At 43.2% G+C, this 21,200-nt stretch overlaps 1 protein-coding gene across 26 annotated transcripts in view; it reads left to right on the top strand.

The window, feature by feature from the left end:
• The window catches only part of Trol (terribly reduced optic lobes), a 154,037-nt gene that overhangs the window by 33,077 nt on the left and 99,760 nt on the right, over positions 1-21,200 (top strand). For 24 of the 26 annotated variants that reach the window (XR_013080464.1, XR_013080466.1, XR_013080463.1 and 21 more), the window contains exons 2-9: positions 7,362-7,515; positions 7,607-7,761; positions 7,831-7,981; positions 8,218-8,386; positions 8,566-8,729; positions 9,338-9,484; positions 9,859-10,080; positions 10,421-10,537. Coding sequence is in view for 3 of the 26 variants with exons in the window: in XM_076774981.1 (XP_076631096.1) it covers positions 7,362-7,515; positions 7,607-7,761; positions 7,831-7,981; positions 8,218-8,386; positions 8,566-8,729; positions 9,338-9,484; positions 9,859-10,080; positions 10,421-10,537 (1,279 nt within the window). In the remaining 23 variants the exon portion in view is untranslated. The remainder of the gene's footprint in view (positions 1-7,361; positions 7,516-7,606; positions 7,762-7,830; positions 7,982-8,217; positions 8,387-8,565; positions 8,730-9,337; positions 9,485-9,858; positions 10,081-10,420; positions 10,538-21,200) is intronic. The other 2 variants (XR_013080472.1, XR_013080476.1) reach the window with 2 other exon arrangements.

The raw sequence follows: 21,200 nt of genomic DNA, 5'->3' as shown, positions 1-21,200 counted from the left end.
CGATAGTTGCACAATGGTCGATGGATTACAATTTGATTTGTGACGTAATTGCACGTGTTGTGTCTTGAACGCACGTGCCGTCACTTGGATCGATGATAAAATTGCTTTGCGTCTTTATGCAAAGTGGTCCAAACTTTGGTTCAGTAATTCCGAGGAAAAGTTCGTCCACTTTAACTCGAAACTGTCAGATTCGATGGGAAATTTGCCTTAAAACGATCTAGCAACCACAAGTTTAGATTGCGATTTAGGAAGTTCAAAACCACCGGATGTAAAATCCAAATTAAGACCGTGTTCATTTATTTTTTAATTACAGGATGTGGTTCCCCGATTCGAGGATATTGATAGTCCTCTAGAAGCTTCATTTTTGTTTCCAATTTACAACTAACGAAGTTAACAATTGAAATTGACACTATTTTAATCGAAGATAACGATTAATGCAATGTAAATAATTTTTAGTTTCTCGTTCGAACATGGTCAAGGTTTACGTGAACAAAGCTGGTCTTGTCTGACGTTCGAATGGAATAACTACTTAAAATTGCTTGATCGGAAGTTACACGCGCAACATTCGTGCCTCTGATCTATTCAAGGGACAAAAGAGCAAGCGAATCGACGTTTTTTTGAGTCTCTGAAGACACCAAGCTGGTCGATCTATTCTCGATCCACCGCGAACCGAAGGAAATGGGTTTCTAGACGAATTGTTTGCCTCGGCCAAACAAACATGCCCTGCTTTCTGCTGATACGTTGCAGCCTGACCAGACGACTAACGTTCGATCTGAAAATCATTAATCGCGTGTGCATTTTTTCCTCTATTTATTATTATTCGCAGTTGAATTTAGTACGCAGCGAGATGATCTTGCAGATCGTAAAACATTGAGGCTTCCTTCTGATGGACAGTTCTTGTCGAGGACTCGAAGGACTGTTTGTACATGGTCGAGTGGTTTCAGCGATTTGGTATTCATTTTTCAGCGTTTATAGAGGCCCCATTGAACACGAATCGCGTTTCACATTCGATCAATGTTATTTTCATTGAAAGCACGCGGCAAATCTTGAGAGAAACACTGCGCTTTTGACTCTGCGATTGCATAAAGATTCGTCTGGCTTTGCTCTGTCAGCGGGTGTGCCGTCATTGAGGGGATCTCGAGAATTTTGAACTGCGCGTAGAAAAAGTCGGACGACGATAATGGACAACACGAGGCCCCTAAGTGGGTAAGCGAGTCTCGTAATTTGTTGAGTCCGCCACTCGTCGCTTCGGATTTCACGGCCCGTCTCAAAGATAGGGGATAATATTGGGAAAATGGGAAAGAGATTCTAGCCGTGGGGCGTACAACAGGGAGGGAGGAATGGTGTGGATCAAGCGCGGTTAACCGACGTATTTAGGCAACGTGCACACGTTCCTGCTTGTTTGCAGTAAAAACAAACCAATGTCGATGCTCCGATCGATTCATTGATCAACTGCTACTTCGCGCGTGAGTGCTCCAATTTCTTCCAACCATCTCTCGCGAATGATTTCGTCTTAATTCATCAAACGAAAACCGACAGACACTGTGTATTATTCATTCAAATTGTCATTATTATTGTCGAACAAGAAAATTAAAATATGTGTCAAAGTTTTCGTTTGTTACAGTGTATGGGAATGTGGTGTGGAAATTGTCATTTAAAAGCGAGCAAAAATCTCGAATCCGTTCATCGGGATATTAAGCGTGTTCAAACGTTTGCGTCATAACGTATCGGTCGAAAGCCCTGATCAGTTAAAAATCTTCCTTCGACAGACTGATGGAAAGCTCGAACGGAAGCGGTCTGGTGATTTTTTAAATTTTTTTGTACCGGAACACGGCGTAGAATTTCTCCCGCATAGACGGTTGACGTCTGACTGGCAGATCGCAGCCTGGGGGGTCAGAACATTTCTATTAGGAAGTCGGACCACCATGATTTCCGCAATTTCACCCTTCTGAGAGGATTGTCCATGGTATTTGCCCGTTCTCTCTCCCCTCCTCCCTCCTCCCACCGCCAGCAGGGGATATGAAAGTTCATATAAGATGATCCGCTTCGGGATCTCGTCGCGTCCCTTAGCCGATTTGGGACCTGAGAATCAACACGTGACACTTTGGATTCTTCGTGTGATATTGTCCAGGCAATTTTGTGGACAATGAACGAGCAGAGAAGCGGTTGAAGCCAGTAATTTTTCGAGGTGCATTCCACGCGTCGTGGGGTAAAGCTTATATTTTCAAGTTTCCTCACTTTCAGAGCTCTTAAAAACCTATTGCATTCCTTCAGTTTTCAGTTCAAGTTTAGTCCAGGATCAGTCCCAGTCACGTAGAAACTTGTTATAATTGTTAAGAAATAAACGTTCGTAAATGAACTCGTAGTTGCTTTTATTTCTCGTGTCCATTATATAGGCTACCGATCCATAACCATCCTAGGTATATAAAATTCTGTCGAAACATGGCGATTCTTGTAGAAGACTCCTCCACGGAGGAGCGGATAGAGTCTGTCGAGAGTTCGGAGGAGTTCTTTCGTTCACGGAGGTCGAAGGAGGAGTCGTTTCTCTGTGAGAGGCAGTTAAAATGCAAAGGCGCGGTCGAACAAGACCAGCGCCCCCTATGCGGCCACCGCACCGGAAGATTTGGCGGACGTGTGTGCTCCTTTTTAGTATTCCGTGCGCTGGCGGCCCTCTTTTCCGCGCCTAGCTACCGTCCCACCCTCCTTTCGCAGCCTATTTCGGCGTAGCATGTTCTTCACATTAATATACCGCGGCTTAAGACAAAGGACGATCGGCCAGTGGCGTCGGTTCCCTCTTTTCTTCCAGGACCAGCGCCATCTGCCTTTCTCCAACCTGTCATACGTGCTCCTTCGACGTATATTTTCGTTAAGTCGAAGCCTCCGAGAAGTCTCTCAAATTGGGGGATTTCTTCCTCGACGCTTCTCGAACCGACGTGCCAGATCTTGACCTTTGAGGGCTTTCTTCGGGGCTCGATGGACCGTGATTATGACGGGCATTCGCGAATAAAGACGTGCTTCTCTTACCTGCCCGGTCTAGACAGCCACTTTGAAAAATGTTTGGTGATTAGTATACTTAAGGTAGAATAGCTTCCTGTCGGCGTTCGAAGCATCGGGATTCTTTGAGCTTAGGTACAATCTGTCTGGAGTACTCGAGTATTATACACACCGCCTTTGATTGTGTATTTGAATTTTTTAATTCTTCTCACGTATCACAGGTGGTTGATGAAAAGAAACCAATGCCCCAGATAATATTGCACCTTGATGCAATTAATATAACTTGTTCGCGTTGAAAGTAAACGAAGGTTTAAAATAAAGCACTGTAGAACATATTTTGCTCTATTGTGTACTCTAAAAAAGTACGTAGATCTTAAAAATACCACATAATAACAAGTATTGGAGTATTTTCTTTTCTTAAATGTAAGTCTTCCCGATAGATTTGCTAATTATAGATTTCACGGTCATTCTACCCGATTATCTGCGACACACTTTGATCCAGACACGAGGGATGACGCAAGTATGGCGATATCCTTCGTGCACTATCTCGAGATTATCGATGAAGATCGTCGTTACGTAAGATTTCGATAGTTGTCGAATTCTTGGTCGAAGACTGCCGCGACAACGCAGACGGAACAGTCGATAAATTCTGTTTCATTCTCGTTTGGAGGAAAGTTAATTTAGACGCCCAAGAGGTCCAAACCGTATAAAGCGACTTTGCAAGTTTCGTTGCCTTCGAATATGCGGTTCGCTCGTTATGCAACCAACACGTGCGCGCAAACTGCACGGTTTAACGACGCTGAGACGGCACAGACGCGGGACTTATTTTTCAGGACCAGTTCCGACGGTGAGTCATCGGTCTGGACTCATTTTTGCACGGAGTTTAACGACCCCATTTACCTGCCTTCTCCTCCTGCTGTTAATCGACCCCTTTTTCGCTCGACTTTCGAGCTTTCCTTCTTCGAAGATTCTAGAAATAGGCTGCTCATAAAATTCGTTATCCTTCCAGCATCTGCTAATCAGATTATTCGAAGCTTTGGAACACATCGATGGATTGTTGTTCGTGTAAGAAACCAACGCGAACATTATACAGGCCGTCTCAACATGATCGTGCGATCCACTTATGTCCCCAGTCAGCTGATCGTTTGGCGCCACGTGCACTCACGCGTGAAAACCTTAACTTTCTGTATCTCGATAAAATATACCAACAATATTTTATGACAATGTTTCGGTAATATCTGGCGATTAAAAAAATTAAAAATTCAAGGTCCTCGACCAGCCAAATTACGAAGACTTAAAGGCTCGCGAACGAAACTTGACTGAAAGGCTAGCCGAACGAGGAGGAGGCTCGATGTTTGGTGCAAGTTTGTCCGCGGGAAGCCTCGAAGTTCCGAGGACGAATTTCTTCCCAGCCACTTAACCTGCGCCGACACGTATTTCCCATGCATTTTAAGGATTTCGGACCGCAGGGCCGGTGTTTTGTCGAAGTATGAGCACGTAGTTGTCGTGAAAGGATCATAGAGTGGACTTAGCTGGGAAATCCCGTGTAAAACTTGCCCGGAATAACAAAGTTTTGTCTCGAAGCTCGTTCGTGCCTCCGTACCTCCCCCTCCTACGGACTGATTCTTCGTCTTTTCTTTGGGGCACGGCGTTACCGTGGCGGTATCCGCGATTTATGCCCCAGAAACCAAGCACGCTGACCACCTTACTCGCGTCTCCAAAGGATCTTTCGTAATTTCTGAGGATTTCGGGTAGTCGTAGATTTTCTACCACGGTATAATTCAGTCGATGAGGCGAAGGAGATATCAAACCCCTTTTTTTCTTAAAAAGAATCGTAGCAGGCGTGCTCGATTTCTATGAAACTGTTTTCATCTAACAGGAAAGTCGATAGTTTGCGCCAGACGGATTCTTAAGTCACGACGCAACGGGAACACTTGCAAGTTACTTGTTAGACCCCTTTGACGCGTCACAAACACACCCTAAATTAGACGCGGAAGGTTCCCTCTGGTGTAATCCGATCGTATATTCGTGTTTAAATGAAAGAAACGGAACATGGACGACCTATTCGGAGTCCCCCAAGCAGAATAGCAAGGAATTCTCAACAAGTTTGTTGAAAAGCCGCGCACACACAACGGTTTTCCTTTTCCGGTTAAAGTAGGTCTTTCAGTTGCTCTCGGCCAGAAGTTTCGGCGTCGATGAGGTCACTGAATCGTTTCATAAACGAAAATAGCACGCTTACAATAATTTGTCGAGCGCACGATGCGTGTTGCGTGTTATCGTGATCCAAAACGGCCGTTCACGGTGCAGTTTTATCGCGCCTGACCGAGTCTGCGCTTCCGTGATTTTGTAAAAAGAACGGCCGCGCGGCGGACGAATGGAAGTTTAGATAAAAATGGAGAAGCCTTATCGACGCAACGGGGTTACATTTCGTAAACAAAATCTACGCGCGTTGCTCGGAAATTTGAACCAATCTCGAATTAAGATTAATCTCCCTCTGTTTAATAATTTAGATTTTTCTCCACGTACAGATTTCTGACCTTTTAATCCCGTCGTCGGTGTGCATTTAGTTATTGATTTTCTTGTTACACTATTTGATATATTTGAGGATATAGACGCGCTTCAAGTTTCTCCAGTAGGAACGAACCGTTCTAAATTAAGCTCATCCTCCGAACCACGTTGGTGCGTCGAACAAATATTTTGGTATCAAAGAATTCTTTTTCTCCTTTAAATTATCTTCGATAGAAATACCATGGTGATACGAACGCTAGCGAAACATCACGTTTGTTTTCACGTAAAGCCAGCTTTTGGTCTTGTAACGAGCATCGCGTCACGATTTTTCGCAAAGCGTGGTTCGCGATTGCGTAATGTTATGTCTGCGATACCCTTTTAAAAAATTGGAACCGCGCGAACAACAAACGAGTCCTGAAACGTAATAATACGTCCCGTCTGGGCCGATTTAAGCTTCATTAGCGCGACTTCACGGGGCTCCGTTTCCTGCAGAGAAAAACCGCGCCGACGTTTCCGGTCACGTGTGCCGCGACACGCTGCACGCGCCGCGGAACTATTTTGCAGCGAAACGCGACACCAAACACTTGCCGCCATTAGGGAGATCCGGCAGATGGTCTATTTCGCGCGGATGAAATTTTTTCCCGCTCTGATTGGGCGGTGAACGGATATCCTGCGTGGGTGGGAATTGTTTATACGATTCAGCTGATATAACATTCATTTTACTATACATGCTTGACCTTTCGATTCACGTAACACCGAGACAATGGTATGCAACGTGGCAAAGTCGATTAAAATCAGATTATAATCAATTTTGTATCAGATAGTACTTAATTCGTCTCCATATAAGATGGCTCCGATTAATAATATATTATTTTTCGAAGTAATTCTCCAATGGCGTTCGCTGGAAGTAATCCTTCGCTTTCTCTTGCGCTGTGGATTGATTTATATTGGCTGTCTGACTTTTAATTACGCGAAATAATTTTAACCAGAAACCGTCGGTTTCGCGGGTAGACGCGATCCACCAGGTTCGAAGATTCGTTCGTCGTCGAAGAGATAAAAGGAGAGTTCATCCTCGTCCGGGGATCCTCTCGATTCATCATCAAACTAGGGCAGCGGGACGTAACGAGCCGAAGAGGATGCTTTATATTCGTTCTGGTGCTTTTTATTCGCGACTAGGGTCACGTAGACGGTCCCAGGAAATACCGGGTTTGTTATTCCCATCGCGGGAACATAATATCGATGCTCTCTTGCATAACCTCGTCAGATATTTCCTCGACCGTAACGATACTTTATTTTGTCGGGTTCGCCGTGGACGGTGTTGCCCTCCTCTATTCTGATCTTGGGGGAAGCTCGTTGGCCAGCGACGTTTGAATCCTGGCCAGTTTCGGAATCACGACCAAGCCGCGAGAATGGCCCGCCGATCCTGAATTTATATCGCGTGTTTAGGTGAGAATTGGTTCTTTATGAGCGGCGCGTGACGGTACTCGACGATACACGGACACACACACACGTACTTGGTTATATAAAGCTCGACGTTTGTAACGATCGTTCCGGTGAAATGTCTTCAAGGTGCATCCGTGATTTCGATCACTCGGTGTTCAAGACTGTTGATCTTCCCGAAGTTTCTTTATCGAGATGGACTATTTTTAGTTTCTAATAAAGGAAATTGCCCCCCTCTCGGAATGGATCAGACATTAATTCCCCAAATAACCATTGTCTCTCTTTCCAAATTTTGAGGTAGACGATCCCGTCATTTTGACTAGAATTTTAAATCAGCCTATTTACAGAGTTGCTTTACGGCCAAAGAAAGATCTGCCATTGGATTCCTAAAGCTCATCGGGCCTATTTGTAATTTTCAGAATGACGACTTGGTGTTCGATCAGGAGGTTAGACAATCCTCCGACGAAACGCCTACGATCGTGATCCATCAAGAGGAGTCCTTTCTCCATAGAATAAAGCGAAGCGTGGTCGACTTCTTTGCCCCAACGACAACCACGACCGAAACGCCACCAGGTATAGCTTTTCCCATCGTTCTACGTAACGACAAGAATACTGTTTCTTCGCCCGATAATTTTGTCTTCGTTCGTTTCATCTTCCTTTGCAGGCCAAAAAGAGGACGTAACGAAGGACGAGCTTCAAAATGAGTCGCCGGTCGAACTCGACGATGACATAGAATCTCGAGCGGCCAACGACAAGGAATTGGCTAATTTGAAGCGGCTGACTCGCGACAGCGGGGAGGAAAAGGAAGAAGCTGACGAGGTTAGAGGTCAATGATTCGATAATAAACTTTCTATCTGCGACCAGCCAATAACTTTGTACCGTATCCAGCATAACAACGAGATCGGTAACGCTGCCGAGAGTCGGAGGGATCCACCAAAGTTTGGAAACACGGACGATGAAGACTTGGCTGGGTCTGGGGAGGTCGAAGGCAGCGCCACGGAAGTGACAGTACATTTCGATCCACCAAGAATTTACGGAAGTGAGTAACACGTGGTGTGATTGTACATCGAGACACTTTAAACAACTCGAAGTTTAATTATTAGAGACTCTTTCTCCAGGTTTTGATTAATTTTTTTATTTGACCTTTTTTTAAAGTCAAAGTTGCCATCCTCGTTTGCCGGAAACGACTAAAAAAAGTTGCTAGTCGCTAGTGTCTAGTTAATAGATAAGGTGTAAGCTCGATCGTTCGTTACTAATTCAGCCATGATCTCGCAGGATATTACCGGATAACCTTGACAGTCGGTGAACCGTACAAGCCCAAGTACACGATCAGAAATAGTCGGGAATACAAGGAACTGAGCACCAATTTAACGCAGGCCCTCGAAGAGTTATTCGTCCATCACATCCCCAACCAGAGCCATCATGCCAATGTCGTCAAGATAACGTGAGTATATTGCTTCTTAGGCCATCAAGTTTCTTCCGTTCTAAATTGTCCAGTCGATATTTAAATTTAGAGCTAACTCGAAAGATCGAAAATAGAGGAATTATCGCGTAACGCGTCGAGTCAATCTGACTCAGCTAGTACTTGACCGAGGAATAACAACAATTTTCTGGCTTTCTCAGGCCGACGCCCGACAACTTCAAGTCGCAAGTTACTCTAGACATTGGCACGTCGTTCTCGAACGACCTGGAGGTAAAGAACATCCTCGTCGAACACCTGCAGAAGTATCATTCCTTGGGCAGCATCCAAGTGTATCCCGACGAACTCACCTTCAGAGCGTTCCCAGGTAACTTGTTTCGACGTCTGACGACGTGAAAATGATCGATTCCGCGCCGAGGGTTTCCAGACATTGATTCCCAATTCGTGAACTTTTACGCGAACGCATTTGCCGAGGAAAGATCGATGGACGTCGTTTGTCCGTGCCTATTTGGGTTTCCGCGAAATCGATGAAAACCTTCGACGAATGAGTCGGTCGTCAGAGGTATCCGCACGTGGAATGTTATCTTAGAATCGATGTCAAGTATACACAATTTAATTGCAACGTCGAGATCGATTGTTTCTTCTTTTGACCCTTAATTACGAGATAAACAAAGTTCCTGATTTATGGAGTCGCGCCAGGTTGGAGCAAAATAATAAAAGGCGTTTGCTATCGTCACTCTAATCTTGAGCGACTTCCAAGTTTCAAAATATGTATATTACGATGGACAAATTTTGTTCGATTTCTGGGAACATCCAACCTGGTCCGGCTCTTTTCTCTCGGTTGCACCAGTTTCTGTTTGCATAGCTTTTCTTACGTTCCACGATTTTATGTTTATCCTTTCATGTTGTATTACTTTTTCCCTCCGACACGATGACACCACCCAAACCTATCACACACGCGAAACACACTATCAGTCATGGATAAGAGCAACGAACAGGAATGCGACTCCACCGAATTGCCATGTAGAAACGGCGCATGCGTTCCATTAGACTCCAGATGCGATGGCATTCCTCAGTGCGAGGACGCCTCCGATGAAATCGGCTGTCCTGAAACGACACCGCGTAAGTATTCGAGCGTTATTCTCAAATATAGCCAAACTCTTGATCTTCGCTCGATTCATTGTACAATAGTCATCCGTTCAATGTAATTACCACTCCATTGCATGCCCAGTTTCGCATTGAACAGTTTATCTACTTGTGCGTCGAGTCGGTTGTTCCGGGCTGTCCAGTTGCGTCTGTTTCTACTGCGTAAAGATCAGACGAGCCGGTACTATGAACAACCGACTCTAACTTTCAACGAACACTACATTTGTCTGTTCACTTGTTTTATTCTTGTCCTTCACTTCTTGTTTGTAATTTATAATCTTCTCACTAACTACCGCTTGGTAGCACCCGTCCGAGATAACCGATAGTCCTGGTTAACGAAAATGTCGTAGATGTTGAGTTAGTGACTGAAACGCTGTTCAGACAAGAGGGGATCGACGAAGGATCGGATGATAATACGGATGATAATACTTTAAGACCGACACTAAACAAGTGTCGCGCTGACGACACGGTGCGCTGTCGTGACGGAAGTCGTGACATTTGTTCCGTGCAACAATGTGACGGTACGCCAGATTGTGATGACGGTGCTGACGAAGAGGGCTGTCCCCATCCAGGTACAAGTCGTTTGTGTTCGCCTCGAATCGGACGTTTCACGTGTCTTAACGGTTCGCATGTTGTTAATATTAAATGTATATATGTACATAGATTGCATGCTATGTTCATCGTTTCTGTCGCTTTTCTTCACGAGGAGAAAAATCAGCGGTCGAGTTATAAATTACAATTATAGTTTTAAGAAGGGAAAATCGCTGGCAGTTTGAAAACCACTGGGGATTTAATTTCAGATTTTCTCCTCGTGAACATCATCATGTTCGTTGTACGTAAAAGAGGAAACATTCCGGCTGATTGGTTTGCTGTTCGTTCGGTTGGTACGAAAACATTGATTTCATTTTATAGGCTGCAGTACTGGGGAATTCGCTTGCGACGTCTCCAGATGCATTTTGGACTCTCAGCGTTGCAACTTCATCGAGGAATGTCAAGATGGAAGTGACGAACACGACTGCAATTACCCAGGTGAGTTTCATTTTTAATTTTAACCAGGAGTTCGTCTCTTTAGATACAGTGTGATGAATAATACAGAGTTGCCAAACGAAGGATGGAAAGAAACTTTACAAACTCGTATTACCTGCAAATGGTGAATGTGCACTTGTCGAGCATCTTTCAAGCCAGAATCGCACATTTTCTCCTTAAAATCTTATATAAAAACTGACTGGTTATACAGAGAAACAAATTATGTTTCCAACATGGGATACTTTCTCTCAAGAAAGAGCAATACCGACCATAGATAAAGTAATACCACAGACGAGGTATGCGAGTAGACCTTACACCTTATGGACTTTCGTGGCTCGATCTGACTGCCATACCGACCTGAAAATTCAGAGGTGATTTTAGCGTCCTCTTCTCATGGATGGCGGTCAGTTGAGAAACTATTCACTGAATTAGTATTGATGAGCTGATAGCTGTAGTGTGTGCATAAACACATGTGAGTTGATTATGCAGGGATTGAAATTCATTTCTAAATCTGTTGGTAATGTTGCAAATAACACGAAAATGGTAATGGGGTTTCGAGACCCCATAAAAATGAGCCGAAAAAATACATTAGGTGAAAGACCTACTTGTATACCTTGTCTCTGAGAATACTCTAGAATCTTTGATGAATCAATGAGAATCAAAACTAATCTAGTGAAGAAGCTTTATATCTATGATGACCTATGCAAGGCGGATCGCAGCCAATTTGCTAATATTATTTAGTTTTTAATTAATAATTGCATTACCCAGCTAAGAGCGATACGATTATTAATTAAACGGTAAATAATATTACCCAGGTCTCACCACGTGGAGGTTGCTGCGAGTGGAGACCCGAAGAGAGATGGATGGAATCCAAGTTCCATCGATCTCCCTTTTACATTCTTACAAGCTAGATTACTAAACTAGAGAGATAGAAGGAAGCAAAGTTCCTTCGAGCTTCTAGTTTAGTTATGTCAAGCAATTATTTCGTTTAGAAGAGGGTTGAAGCTAGATCGTGGGAAACGCGACGCGACGCGATGCTGAACCGTGCAGCTGATCTTGGGATCGAACCTACTGCACTTGCTAACTCGATCTCTATGGAAAAATGGATGCTGCATCCCTGAATCGAGGTCTCCATTTCTCCAACGCAACCCGCCGGGAGCCCGAAGGACCCGACTTAGGCTGTCTGACAAAAGAGAGAGTACCTGAGACAGGAACGACTTCCGCTGGAAGGTGTGCGTTTCCGCAGAATACGGAAACTCCACACCTTCCAGCGAAGAACCATTTTCCCTTGATCGAGCTACCAAGGGAAGGCGATTAGATCTTTCGGAACAGATACACGGCCGATCACATGTTTCAATCGATGAAACAGTGGTGACCGAAGCTAGGAACGAAGGAACGAAAGAGAGAGAAACTACTTGTTTTATAATTGCTTGACATTATACGGAGACGCGTACAGAGACGAGGCTTATGTCTAATCGATAGAAACTAAAATTCAGAAGATAGAAGGATACAAAGTTCCTTCGATCTTCCGATTTAGTCGTACCAAGTAATTATTTTGCTTAAAGAGGATGAAGCTAATGTAAGGGAAACGCGACGCGACGCGATGCTAAACCATGCAGCAGATCTTAGGATCGAATCGACATTGTCCTTGATTGATCGATTTCTATAGGTAAACGGATACTCCGCTGAACGGAAGGTATGCGTTTCCGCAGAAAACGGATACTCCACACCTTCCAGCGAAATACCATTTTCCCAGGATCGAGTTATCAAGGGAATGCGATTAGATCTTTCGGACTACTGCATGGCCGATCACATGTTTCAATCGATGAAACAGCGGTGATCGAAGCGAGAAACGAAAGAACGAGAGAACGAGAAGCTACTTGTTTTATAATTACTTGGCAATATTGGGAGACGCTTACGATAGAGACTTAAAATTAACGTCGAAGCTCAAGTCTAGTCAAGTTGAAACTAAAATTCGGATGATAGAAGGAAACAAAGTTCCTTGATTTAGTTGTACCAAGCAATTATGTGGTTAAAAAGAGGGATGAAGCTAAATCGTGGGATACGCGACGCGACGCGACGCTGAACCGTGCAGCGGATCCGAGGATCGAACCTACTGCCGTTGCTAACTCGATCTCAGTAGGAAAACGGATGCTGCGCCCCTGAATCGAGGTCTCCATTTCTCCAACGCAACCCGCCGGGAGCCCGAAAGACCCGACTTAGGCTGTCTGACAAAAGAGAGAGTACCTGAGACAAGGACGACTTCCGCTGGAAGGTGTGCGTTTCCGCAGAATACGGAAACTCCACACCTTCCAGCGAAGAACCATTTTCCCTCGATCGAGCTACCAAGGGAAGGCGATTAGATCTTTGGGACCAGATACACGGCCGATCACATGTTTCAATCGATGAAACAGTGGTGACCGAAGCAAGAAACGAGATAACGAGAGAAGAAGCTACTTGTTTAATAATTGCTTGGTAGAGCGCGGTGATACGTATTATAAAGAAATCTTCGACGTTTATTTTAAGATTCGCGACGAAGCTTAAATCTAATCGACTTAGAATTAAATGTCCCTCGGCGGATGAATCCCTCGGCGGTTGTGGCGTCTTCCCTCGATGTCCTTGGAATCGATCTGTAATAGATCTGACCTGAAACAAAAACTAATACTTGTATTAGTATCATATTAAGGAAAATTTAATAGACCCTATCCAATTCATCTGTGATTCGACATGTGGAGGAATAATTTGTTTAGCTGATGTATCGAACAAGCTAAGAAATTCTGAAATATTCCTATGCAGAATACCAGTTATTTTATGCAGATAAATGTTTCTCGATGTGTAGACCTACCTAAAGAAATGTACAAAATTTACACGTGATAGGGAAGTGAAAATATTAATAAATTAAACAATGTTAATCTCAGTCAAAACGACAGAACAATTTCACAAATAAAGTCGAAATAAAAATTCAGATTAATTGATAGACGATGCTAGTGAACTTAGCTGATCAGTAAAAATATTCTACGAAATGAGGAACATTTTACCAAGTCAGATTCAACTAATACCACAAGTAGTAAAATCGACGAAGCAATTTCGCAAACGAAATCGAAATAAAAATGCAGATTAGTCGACAAAGACAGATACGAGTTTAAGAAAGAATTGGAAACAGAAACAGTAAATGATCGAAGGAAATACCTCATAGAGAATCATTTTCTTTCGAAGTCATATATGGTCAAGATATCTCAATAATTGTCAAAATAATAGAAGAACCAGACAATAGAATATCTCATTGTATGTCAAAATGGCGGACACATCCACAGTAACGTAACGAAAACCGATAAATTCAACAAACCCAATTATTCATCAAACGATAGTCAAAAATGAACGAGGAAGCTTCAAATCAGAAAAATAAGAGAGAGAGGGGTTATTTAAGCAAGACTTACTACTGGTCAGCAACTGGTCACTATTGGTCATCGTATGCTCACCACTGGTCAACTGGTCAGCAGCGGTCAGCACTGGTCAGTAGTGGTCAGCACTGGTCCCCCCTGGTCGCCACTGGTCAGCCTAGGATGATCCCGGGATTCCCACCAAGCCAGAAGGTCCGCCACCCTTGGACTCCCCCGCGAGAATGAGACATGTAGGTCTCCACATGAGCCTTTAATGTAGTGACGGAGGAGTGGGGAGAGCACAGCGTGTGTCAGCCATCTCAACCCGTCCGGTGAACAAATTATTTCGCGAAAAATTATTATTTACGTATACTGATGGGCCCTTTCATTATTCATACACCACATATTGTTAAGAATTGTTTAAACTATTGCGTTGGAATGTTAAACAATGCTAAGTTTCATTTATAATTGTTTAATTCACACCATCGTCGAGTAAGTACTCTGTATAGAGTTCACATACAGCGATTGATATTCTCGTAAAAAATTATTTTAATATTTGTCAAGATTTCGTATCGCTCGAACCAATGAATTTCATTTTCTGTCTCACTTCCTCTTGTGTTTATTTATAAATCTGTTGGTAACGTTGCGAGTGATACGAAAATAGTAATGGAGCTCTAGAGGTCCAGAAAAATGGGCCCCAAAAATACATTGGATATAAGATTTACTCGTATACCTCATCTGTGGTTAGGTCTACTCGTATACCTCGACTGTGGTAATACTCGTGTAGAGTTTACCCTCGAAAGCTGAGTTACCTACTGATGGATGCAGTCAATAAAGCTCCGAGCGGGTGGGAAACATGTGGCTTTGGTTTACCGACAGAGAAATCGATCGACCGTAACTCGGTCTTCGTTCCCCGAAAGTCAAAATTGACCAAGTGAAGTTGACCGCACTCGACGCCTTTACTTCCGGTATACGACAAACTAATTAAAAGTCGTTTCGTCGCCAGCTCGTCTAAGGAGCTTGAGGAGTCGCAGCAAGTCTCGAAGACGAGCCGGAACGTGCCGATTTTTCCGGCAGAAAGAAGGTCAGGTGGTAGCCGACCAGGATGTGCCTACTGAATATTCAAACCTTGAGGGCTTTTTCCCTCCTATTCTGTTTTACCGCGTTTTTCTCGTCATAGTCGGGGCGTCGAGTGGAGAATGATTGTGGTCAACAACACGAAGGCAGCCGCGGAAGTCGGCCAAATGGTGTCGAACCACGATTGCGTCTACACGTCCATTTCTGGGCTGACTGATAGTACAATAGAACCATCTACCCTCGTCAGGATCGACGCAATATTTTATATCTTAACCCTGAGGTGGCGGGAATCGCGTTTGACTACGTTTGACTACGAGGATTATTTCACCCCGTGTCTTGAATCCTGGATCCCTTGGATCCCCTCTGTCTCTAGAGGAGTTTTTACGTTTCCATCACCTTTACTATATCCCTATGCGAATTTAAACAAAATAATTCACATTCATGGCATCGATCAGTACAATTGTACTCGAATATATTCGACGAACAGCTGTGGGAAGGGAACCGTTTTTGGGTCGTGTTGTAAAACTGATAGATTTACAGGAGCCTTAACATGTGATATGAAATTCATAGTATGAATACGAATCTCTGTCATTGAAGTGGCCGTGGCACAGATGATACAAGTGGGCAGTTGATCTGCTTGAATCCCACTCAGTCGATTTTTGTTTTAGCCGCTTTTATTTACAACGATGTCGAACGAAGTCGAAGTGGACATGTTTCGAGTATCGATTCAAGCATTTCTCTAGATAAGATTGCAGTCTGTTTCATCCGGCATAATGCATTCCTCGACAATCGGCAATCACGCGTCACCAGCGGACACTTCGCATTTTTCGATCGGCATTTCAAAGACGATGATGTCTCTCGCGGCACACGAGTTCTTTTTAACCTACTTACCGTTGACGAACTCATTGTTCTGATCGTCGGAAAAAACAGATAACTGCCTGTTACTTCTATTCGACTGATCGTTGGTATTCACCGGGTTGCAATGTCGCGTTCCGAGAGATCGATGACGTAAATTTCGTCGCATGGTACTCAATGTATACTTTCAGATGTTTGTTCTTAAATCTATCGAAAGCGTTCTCCAAAATTTTCACTCTGTAAATCTAGCCGTGTCTGACAAAGAAATACCCTGACTACTGATCCAAGACCAACGATAAGTTTGTTGGATCGGATCGATAGAACGATTTCTAAATGGTAAATGTAATCAACTGCATTTCGAAAGTGAATTAGAGTCAAAGTCACGCATAATAATGCTCCGATGAACCGCACCTTTAATTCTTTGTTCTTGAATATTGATCGATCTCCGACGAACTTGAACTCATAAGCCAAGCCTGTCGAAGTTGGTTGTTGAATCTGGAACGCAGTATACGCGTTTGGCCGAGCCCCAGACGCGGCGACAAAGGAGACTGTATTTCATCTTTTAAACGGAAGTGCGAGTTGCCGATCTGGAAGTAGGCCAAACCGCGGACAGAACAATGAAGGGAACGGTTGATCCTTCGAGGCCCGATCGAATGGTACGCGAATGGTCTCATCGTTCAAACGTCTCATGGCCAGAGACATCTCAGCCAGTGTCTTCCGGGAAACGTTTTTCCCTACGATGGGAGGTAGATAAAGCGAGACAGGGACAGGCCAACGTCCCGTATAAATATCCGCAGACACGCAGCCCAGCTAGAAGCGCTTTTACCTGCTTCCAGTAATCGCGATGTGCATGCTTAATCAATATTCAAGTATTCAGCTGCGATGCACAGGGGGACGATCTACCGTCCTCCTTGTCCACCCCCTCCTGCGCGACCCTCATTACTAGCGATGGGTATTCAATTCACTGTGTGGCGAGTTTTCGAGCAATTCCCGCCGCGAATACGCGCATTTCTCGAACTTCTAACAGTTCTAGCATTTTTTATCCGTCGTTTAAGCGAAGTAAGATTATTCTATAAACTACCAAATATTTTTAAAGTATTCACCGTTCGAATGTTGTGTTTAAGAACGTTTGGCAGGTTTCTGTTTTCTTCTTGAATTTTCCAAATCTTGGTGGATTCTCGGATGGTTTGATTCGTATTACGATACGAGGATCGTTCCTTTGTCACGAGTATGGGATATCTTGAGTCCATCGCTACTTATTACACCCCATTACCTGTCCTCCCTCCCACCACTTGGCTGCCTCTGATGCTCCTCCACGGTGGAAAGGAATGCGCATAACCACTTTCGTGTCCCTCGGTTGCTTTCGCGATATGCCAGCGTGGACGACGACAATTATGAGTCCTGGCGGGCCGAGGGCAGCAGAAACAGGGCTTCGAAAGGGAGAGAGAGGACAGGGCAGGGGGTTACGTTAGGGTAGTCGGCGGAACAGCAGCACGCTAGGCACCGCCACGACAAACGTCAACCCCCACTGTCCTGGAACATTATTCAGGTGCGTCCTCACAGTCTACACAGGGTGTCGCATTTATCATGAACGCTTTAAATATTTCCCTTACTTTGAAGCCTGGAATAACAACCAATCCCTTACCGTTCTCCAAATAAAGTAAAAAACCATTCTTCGTACGAAACAAATTATTCAAATACACGTTCTTGGTATCGTTCGTCGTTTATTTCAGTATAGCTGAACTGAATAGTTTCACTTTTGTAATTATGGAGTCTGAGCCTATTGCATATACTCGTAATAATAGTTTATCGTAATAGATATTTTTGTGTATTTCGAGCGAAAAAATTTGTCGATCGCGATCAAGAGTTCAAGTATATACGATCTTTAAATAGCCTTCGGGAAAATATGAAACATCACATTTAATGTTGTTAAATATTCAGAACGATGATCAATACTATCGATGCACATTCGCGGTCGTAAATGAACGATCGCTTTGCATTCTTCGTGGCGCCAGGACTGGACATCTCGAATGCATTCTTGCATGATTTACGACGTAAATAACGAGTTGACAGAAGCGAAACAGTTTTTTAATTCCCGCCACGAACGCCGCGCGAGCCTTTTTCGAAGCAAGCTCTACTCTCTACCGTCGCGGAATTTTCTAAAATTTTCGGAATTTTCGAGTTCGCGATGCGAGTCGTATTAAAATTAACACGTTCGAAGCGGATATGGCCGACCGTACGCGTTCGATACGAGAATCTACGCGTGGCTGCGAATATTTCGATATCGAACATACGAGGTTCGAGCATAGTTCAGTATTCTTGTATATTGTCTGGCGTGGCTATCGTAATAAATGATCATTTCTAAAGTTCCACGCAGAAAGAAATCTATGGTTGATAAATTCGTACGAACGAGTCGGCCAGTAATTCCGACCTGCTATTAAGAAATATGTTGTCTGTCGCTAAATAGTTCGAAGTTCGCGTGGATGTAGATCGTCGAACTCTAAATTTCAGCTACGACGGGTCGCGCGAATAAAAATTTATGGCGTCATTTAAGAAAGCTCCGACGATGAAGAAATGGCCTCGAAAATAATCCTGAGGGCGATGCTTTTTCTACTGCTTCCGCCTCGAAACCACGTTTTTTCTCTCGAATAATGCACCTTGATGAATTTATTTTTCGCGTTTTTCGTCTTACACGAAATAATAATAATAATAATTCGTAGTAAGTTCGTTTTGTTGTTTGATACGAATAAGTATTGTTTCTTGGTCACCCTGTACATGTGTGCCCCACTCGAGCATCCTCTGCAATATGTATTTGCTTAAGCGGGATAAATACCGTCGAAACGATCCAAGTGGGGGTGAAATTCGAGCACGAAAGATCGTTTCACTTGCGCGTGGTTCATAGGTTACCCTCAACGTCTGACCTAAACAATCCAAAAGACCGATGTTTAATAACTATAAAGGGAAAAAGCTTCGATCGCGTTGAGAAATGACAGTATTTTCAGGTCCTCGGTACTCGAAATGATCCTCTTGCTATTTTTACGAAGGCATCGTAAGTTCGAAGTCGACAGCGACGAATGTGGCTGTAATCGCGTTAAGTGGTCAAAGACCTTGCTCGATTCTACTTCCGAATTTTAATAGACGCATTTTGCGGTGTATTTTCTATTCTTATTAAAACGTTACGTTTCACCAGGCTCGCCCAGTTACGTTCCTGTTGTTTGCCCAGGACCCTTTTCGTCGAAGATTTTTTTCCAGGGGAGGAAAAACATACGATCTATTGACAAAATAAGCGTATGCAAATGTGTCGTGAGTCGTCGACCGTCGCGATTCGTTTGAAAATTCGCCATACCCGCGATCCCATTCCTTCCACCCTCGTAAAACAGTCCGCGCGCCGAATTGTTTTGAGGTTTCGAGGAAATGGGTTGAGGTTTACCGTAGGTTTGTCCGCAGATTTCATCTTTCTCGCGAAAATGACCGAAGGAGAAAGACGGTCGACCAAATCCGGATAAACCTCCGATAAACCTCTGCGTGTATAAGCTGCTTAAATCGTAACTCGAGCTTCGGTCGCGTGATACTTCATCGACGAATTAACCTCTCCTTTGTCCCGTGCGCCATCTTGGCGAACTCCACATAATTCTTACATCGGTCGTAGAAACATTTTCCGTTGTCGGAAAAATGTTCCTGAGGGCTCGAAAATTCCTTTCCGTATACGTCTACGTATACTAATAGGTAGAATGCGGATCTTTTATATTTTTATAAATTATATTTTTATAATATACAATTTTTTTTAATAGAATTAATAAAATGGTAGCTTCGTAGAGGATTGTCTCAATTTCTTATATATTTGTATATTAAATTCATTATGTGGTTTTTTGAAAATTAAAAATTCCCATGAATGCATAAACATCCGCAGTTTACTACCAAGCGAGATAAAATTTGTGCTAATCTAGTAAAGTAGCGAATCGATATTAACGAAACTGTTATCGTTCTTTATTATCTCTAGATTAAAATGGAATAAGTAATATCACGCTATCGTTGCACAAGCTAAAGAAAGATTTCTATCGAATTATATACAGGGTGTCCCGTAACTTTGTTAACTGTGTCTTTAAAACGGTCGAAGATGGTTAAAAATGCCATTATTATTCGAGCAAGGGTTAACAAGACTGTTGACTTTCGTCTCGTCATGAAAAACATGCGAAGATTCGAAGGGCTTCGGCTCGAGCCGCGTTGTATCTTTTTTATTTTTAGCAAATGGAAAAACCATCGATCATCGAGAGGCGCGCTATGACGGCGTACGCGATCCCATCGATGGCGTATCGACGTCTCGGGGCAGTCGATTCCGGCGCAGACTAGTCGTTTTCAGTTATTATGGTTGTTTGCTAGTCCGTATTGTGTTCTGATCGCGAAAGCTTTTTCCCTTCGACGTTGTTTACTTTCATTCGTACAATTTATAACGTCAACCGCTGCGGATGTTCACTGCACTCCATCGTATTGTTATATTTTTACTCCACTTCGCTACGTTTCTACGATAAATCCTAGAAATCATTTTCCTACTTATTTCTGCTCCAAGATCGATAATATTTTTCTTCCGTATTGAAATTTGTTCGCGTCGAGTCTTCACCGGTTGCTCTTTACTTCCAAATACAGTTTGACATCCTGCTAATTCTTATACTTATTATAGTATTATTACAGCTAACGAAATGCAAGATCTTCTTAACCAACTCTGTTTTGAAACGCGCCAAGTAGATCTTTCACCAACAGTTTGTAGAACTTTTCTTTCTGGAGTTTCGTCTACTCCCGTAGTTTATTTAGTCTGCCGTATGTTTAATTATTTGTTTTTGTTTGTGTAATAACTCAGAGGTTTGGTTTAAAAGCAGCCTCTGGCCGTGCCTCTCCATTACGCAAATTATTCTCTGCATCAGAATATATGTACACCATACTTATGTGTATGATAAAGACATTTAATTATAACAATAATAATAATAATATTGATACAGTATATACAGTATACATACGTGTATCTGGTGTTTCGAGTGTTTAACTTTGATTCTTATTGTTTTCCTATGTACAATTTGTAATCAACAAATGACTAGGTCGCTTTATATCTTTGTCGTTTGTTTATTGTGTACGTAGAACTTTATGGCGGAAGTTATGTTGGATTTTGTCGTTCCACGGAGGTTTTCGCAATGGCTGGGGTATGTCGAAATTTTTTAACTTCTAGATTTTTTCATTATGCGTTTTACCGACTTGTTTACCGACAGTTTATTCATTGTACCATTATCCGAACGAATTATAAAAGAGCAATGACACATAGGAGGAATTTATATCGGGGACACGATCGCGCCACCGAGATCGCT

The sequence above is a fragment of the Colletes latitarsis genome, chromosome 10 (genome assembly GCF_051014445.1).
Source record: "Colletes latitarsis isolate SP2378_abdomen chromosome 10, iyColLati1, whole genome shotgun sequence".
NCBI classification, from domain to species: domain Eukaryota; kingdom Metazoa; phylum Arthropoda; class Insecta; order Hymenoptera; family Colletidae; genus Colletes; species Colletes latitarsis.
Note: the sequence above shows the minus strand (reverse complement) of the source record. Positions and strands in the feature narration are given on the sequence as shown.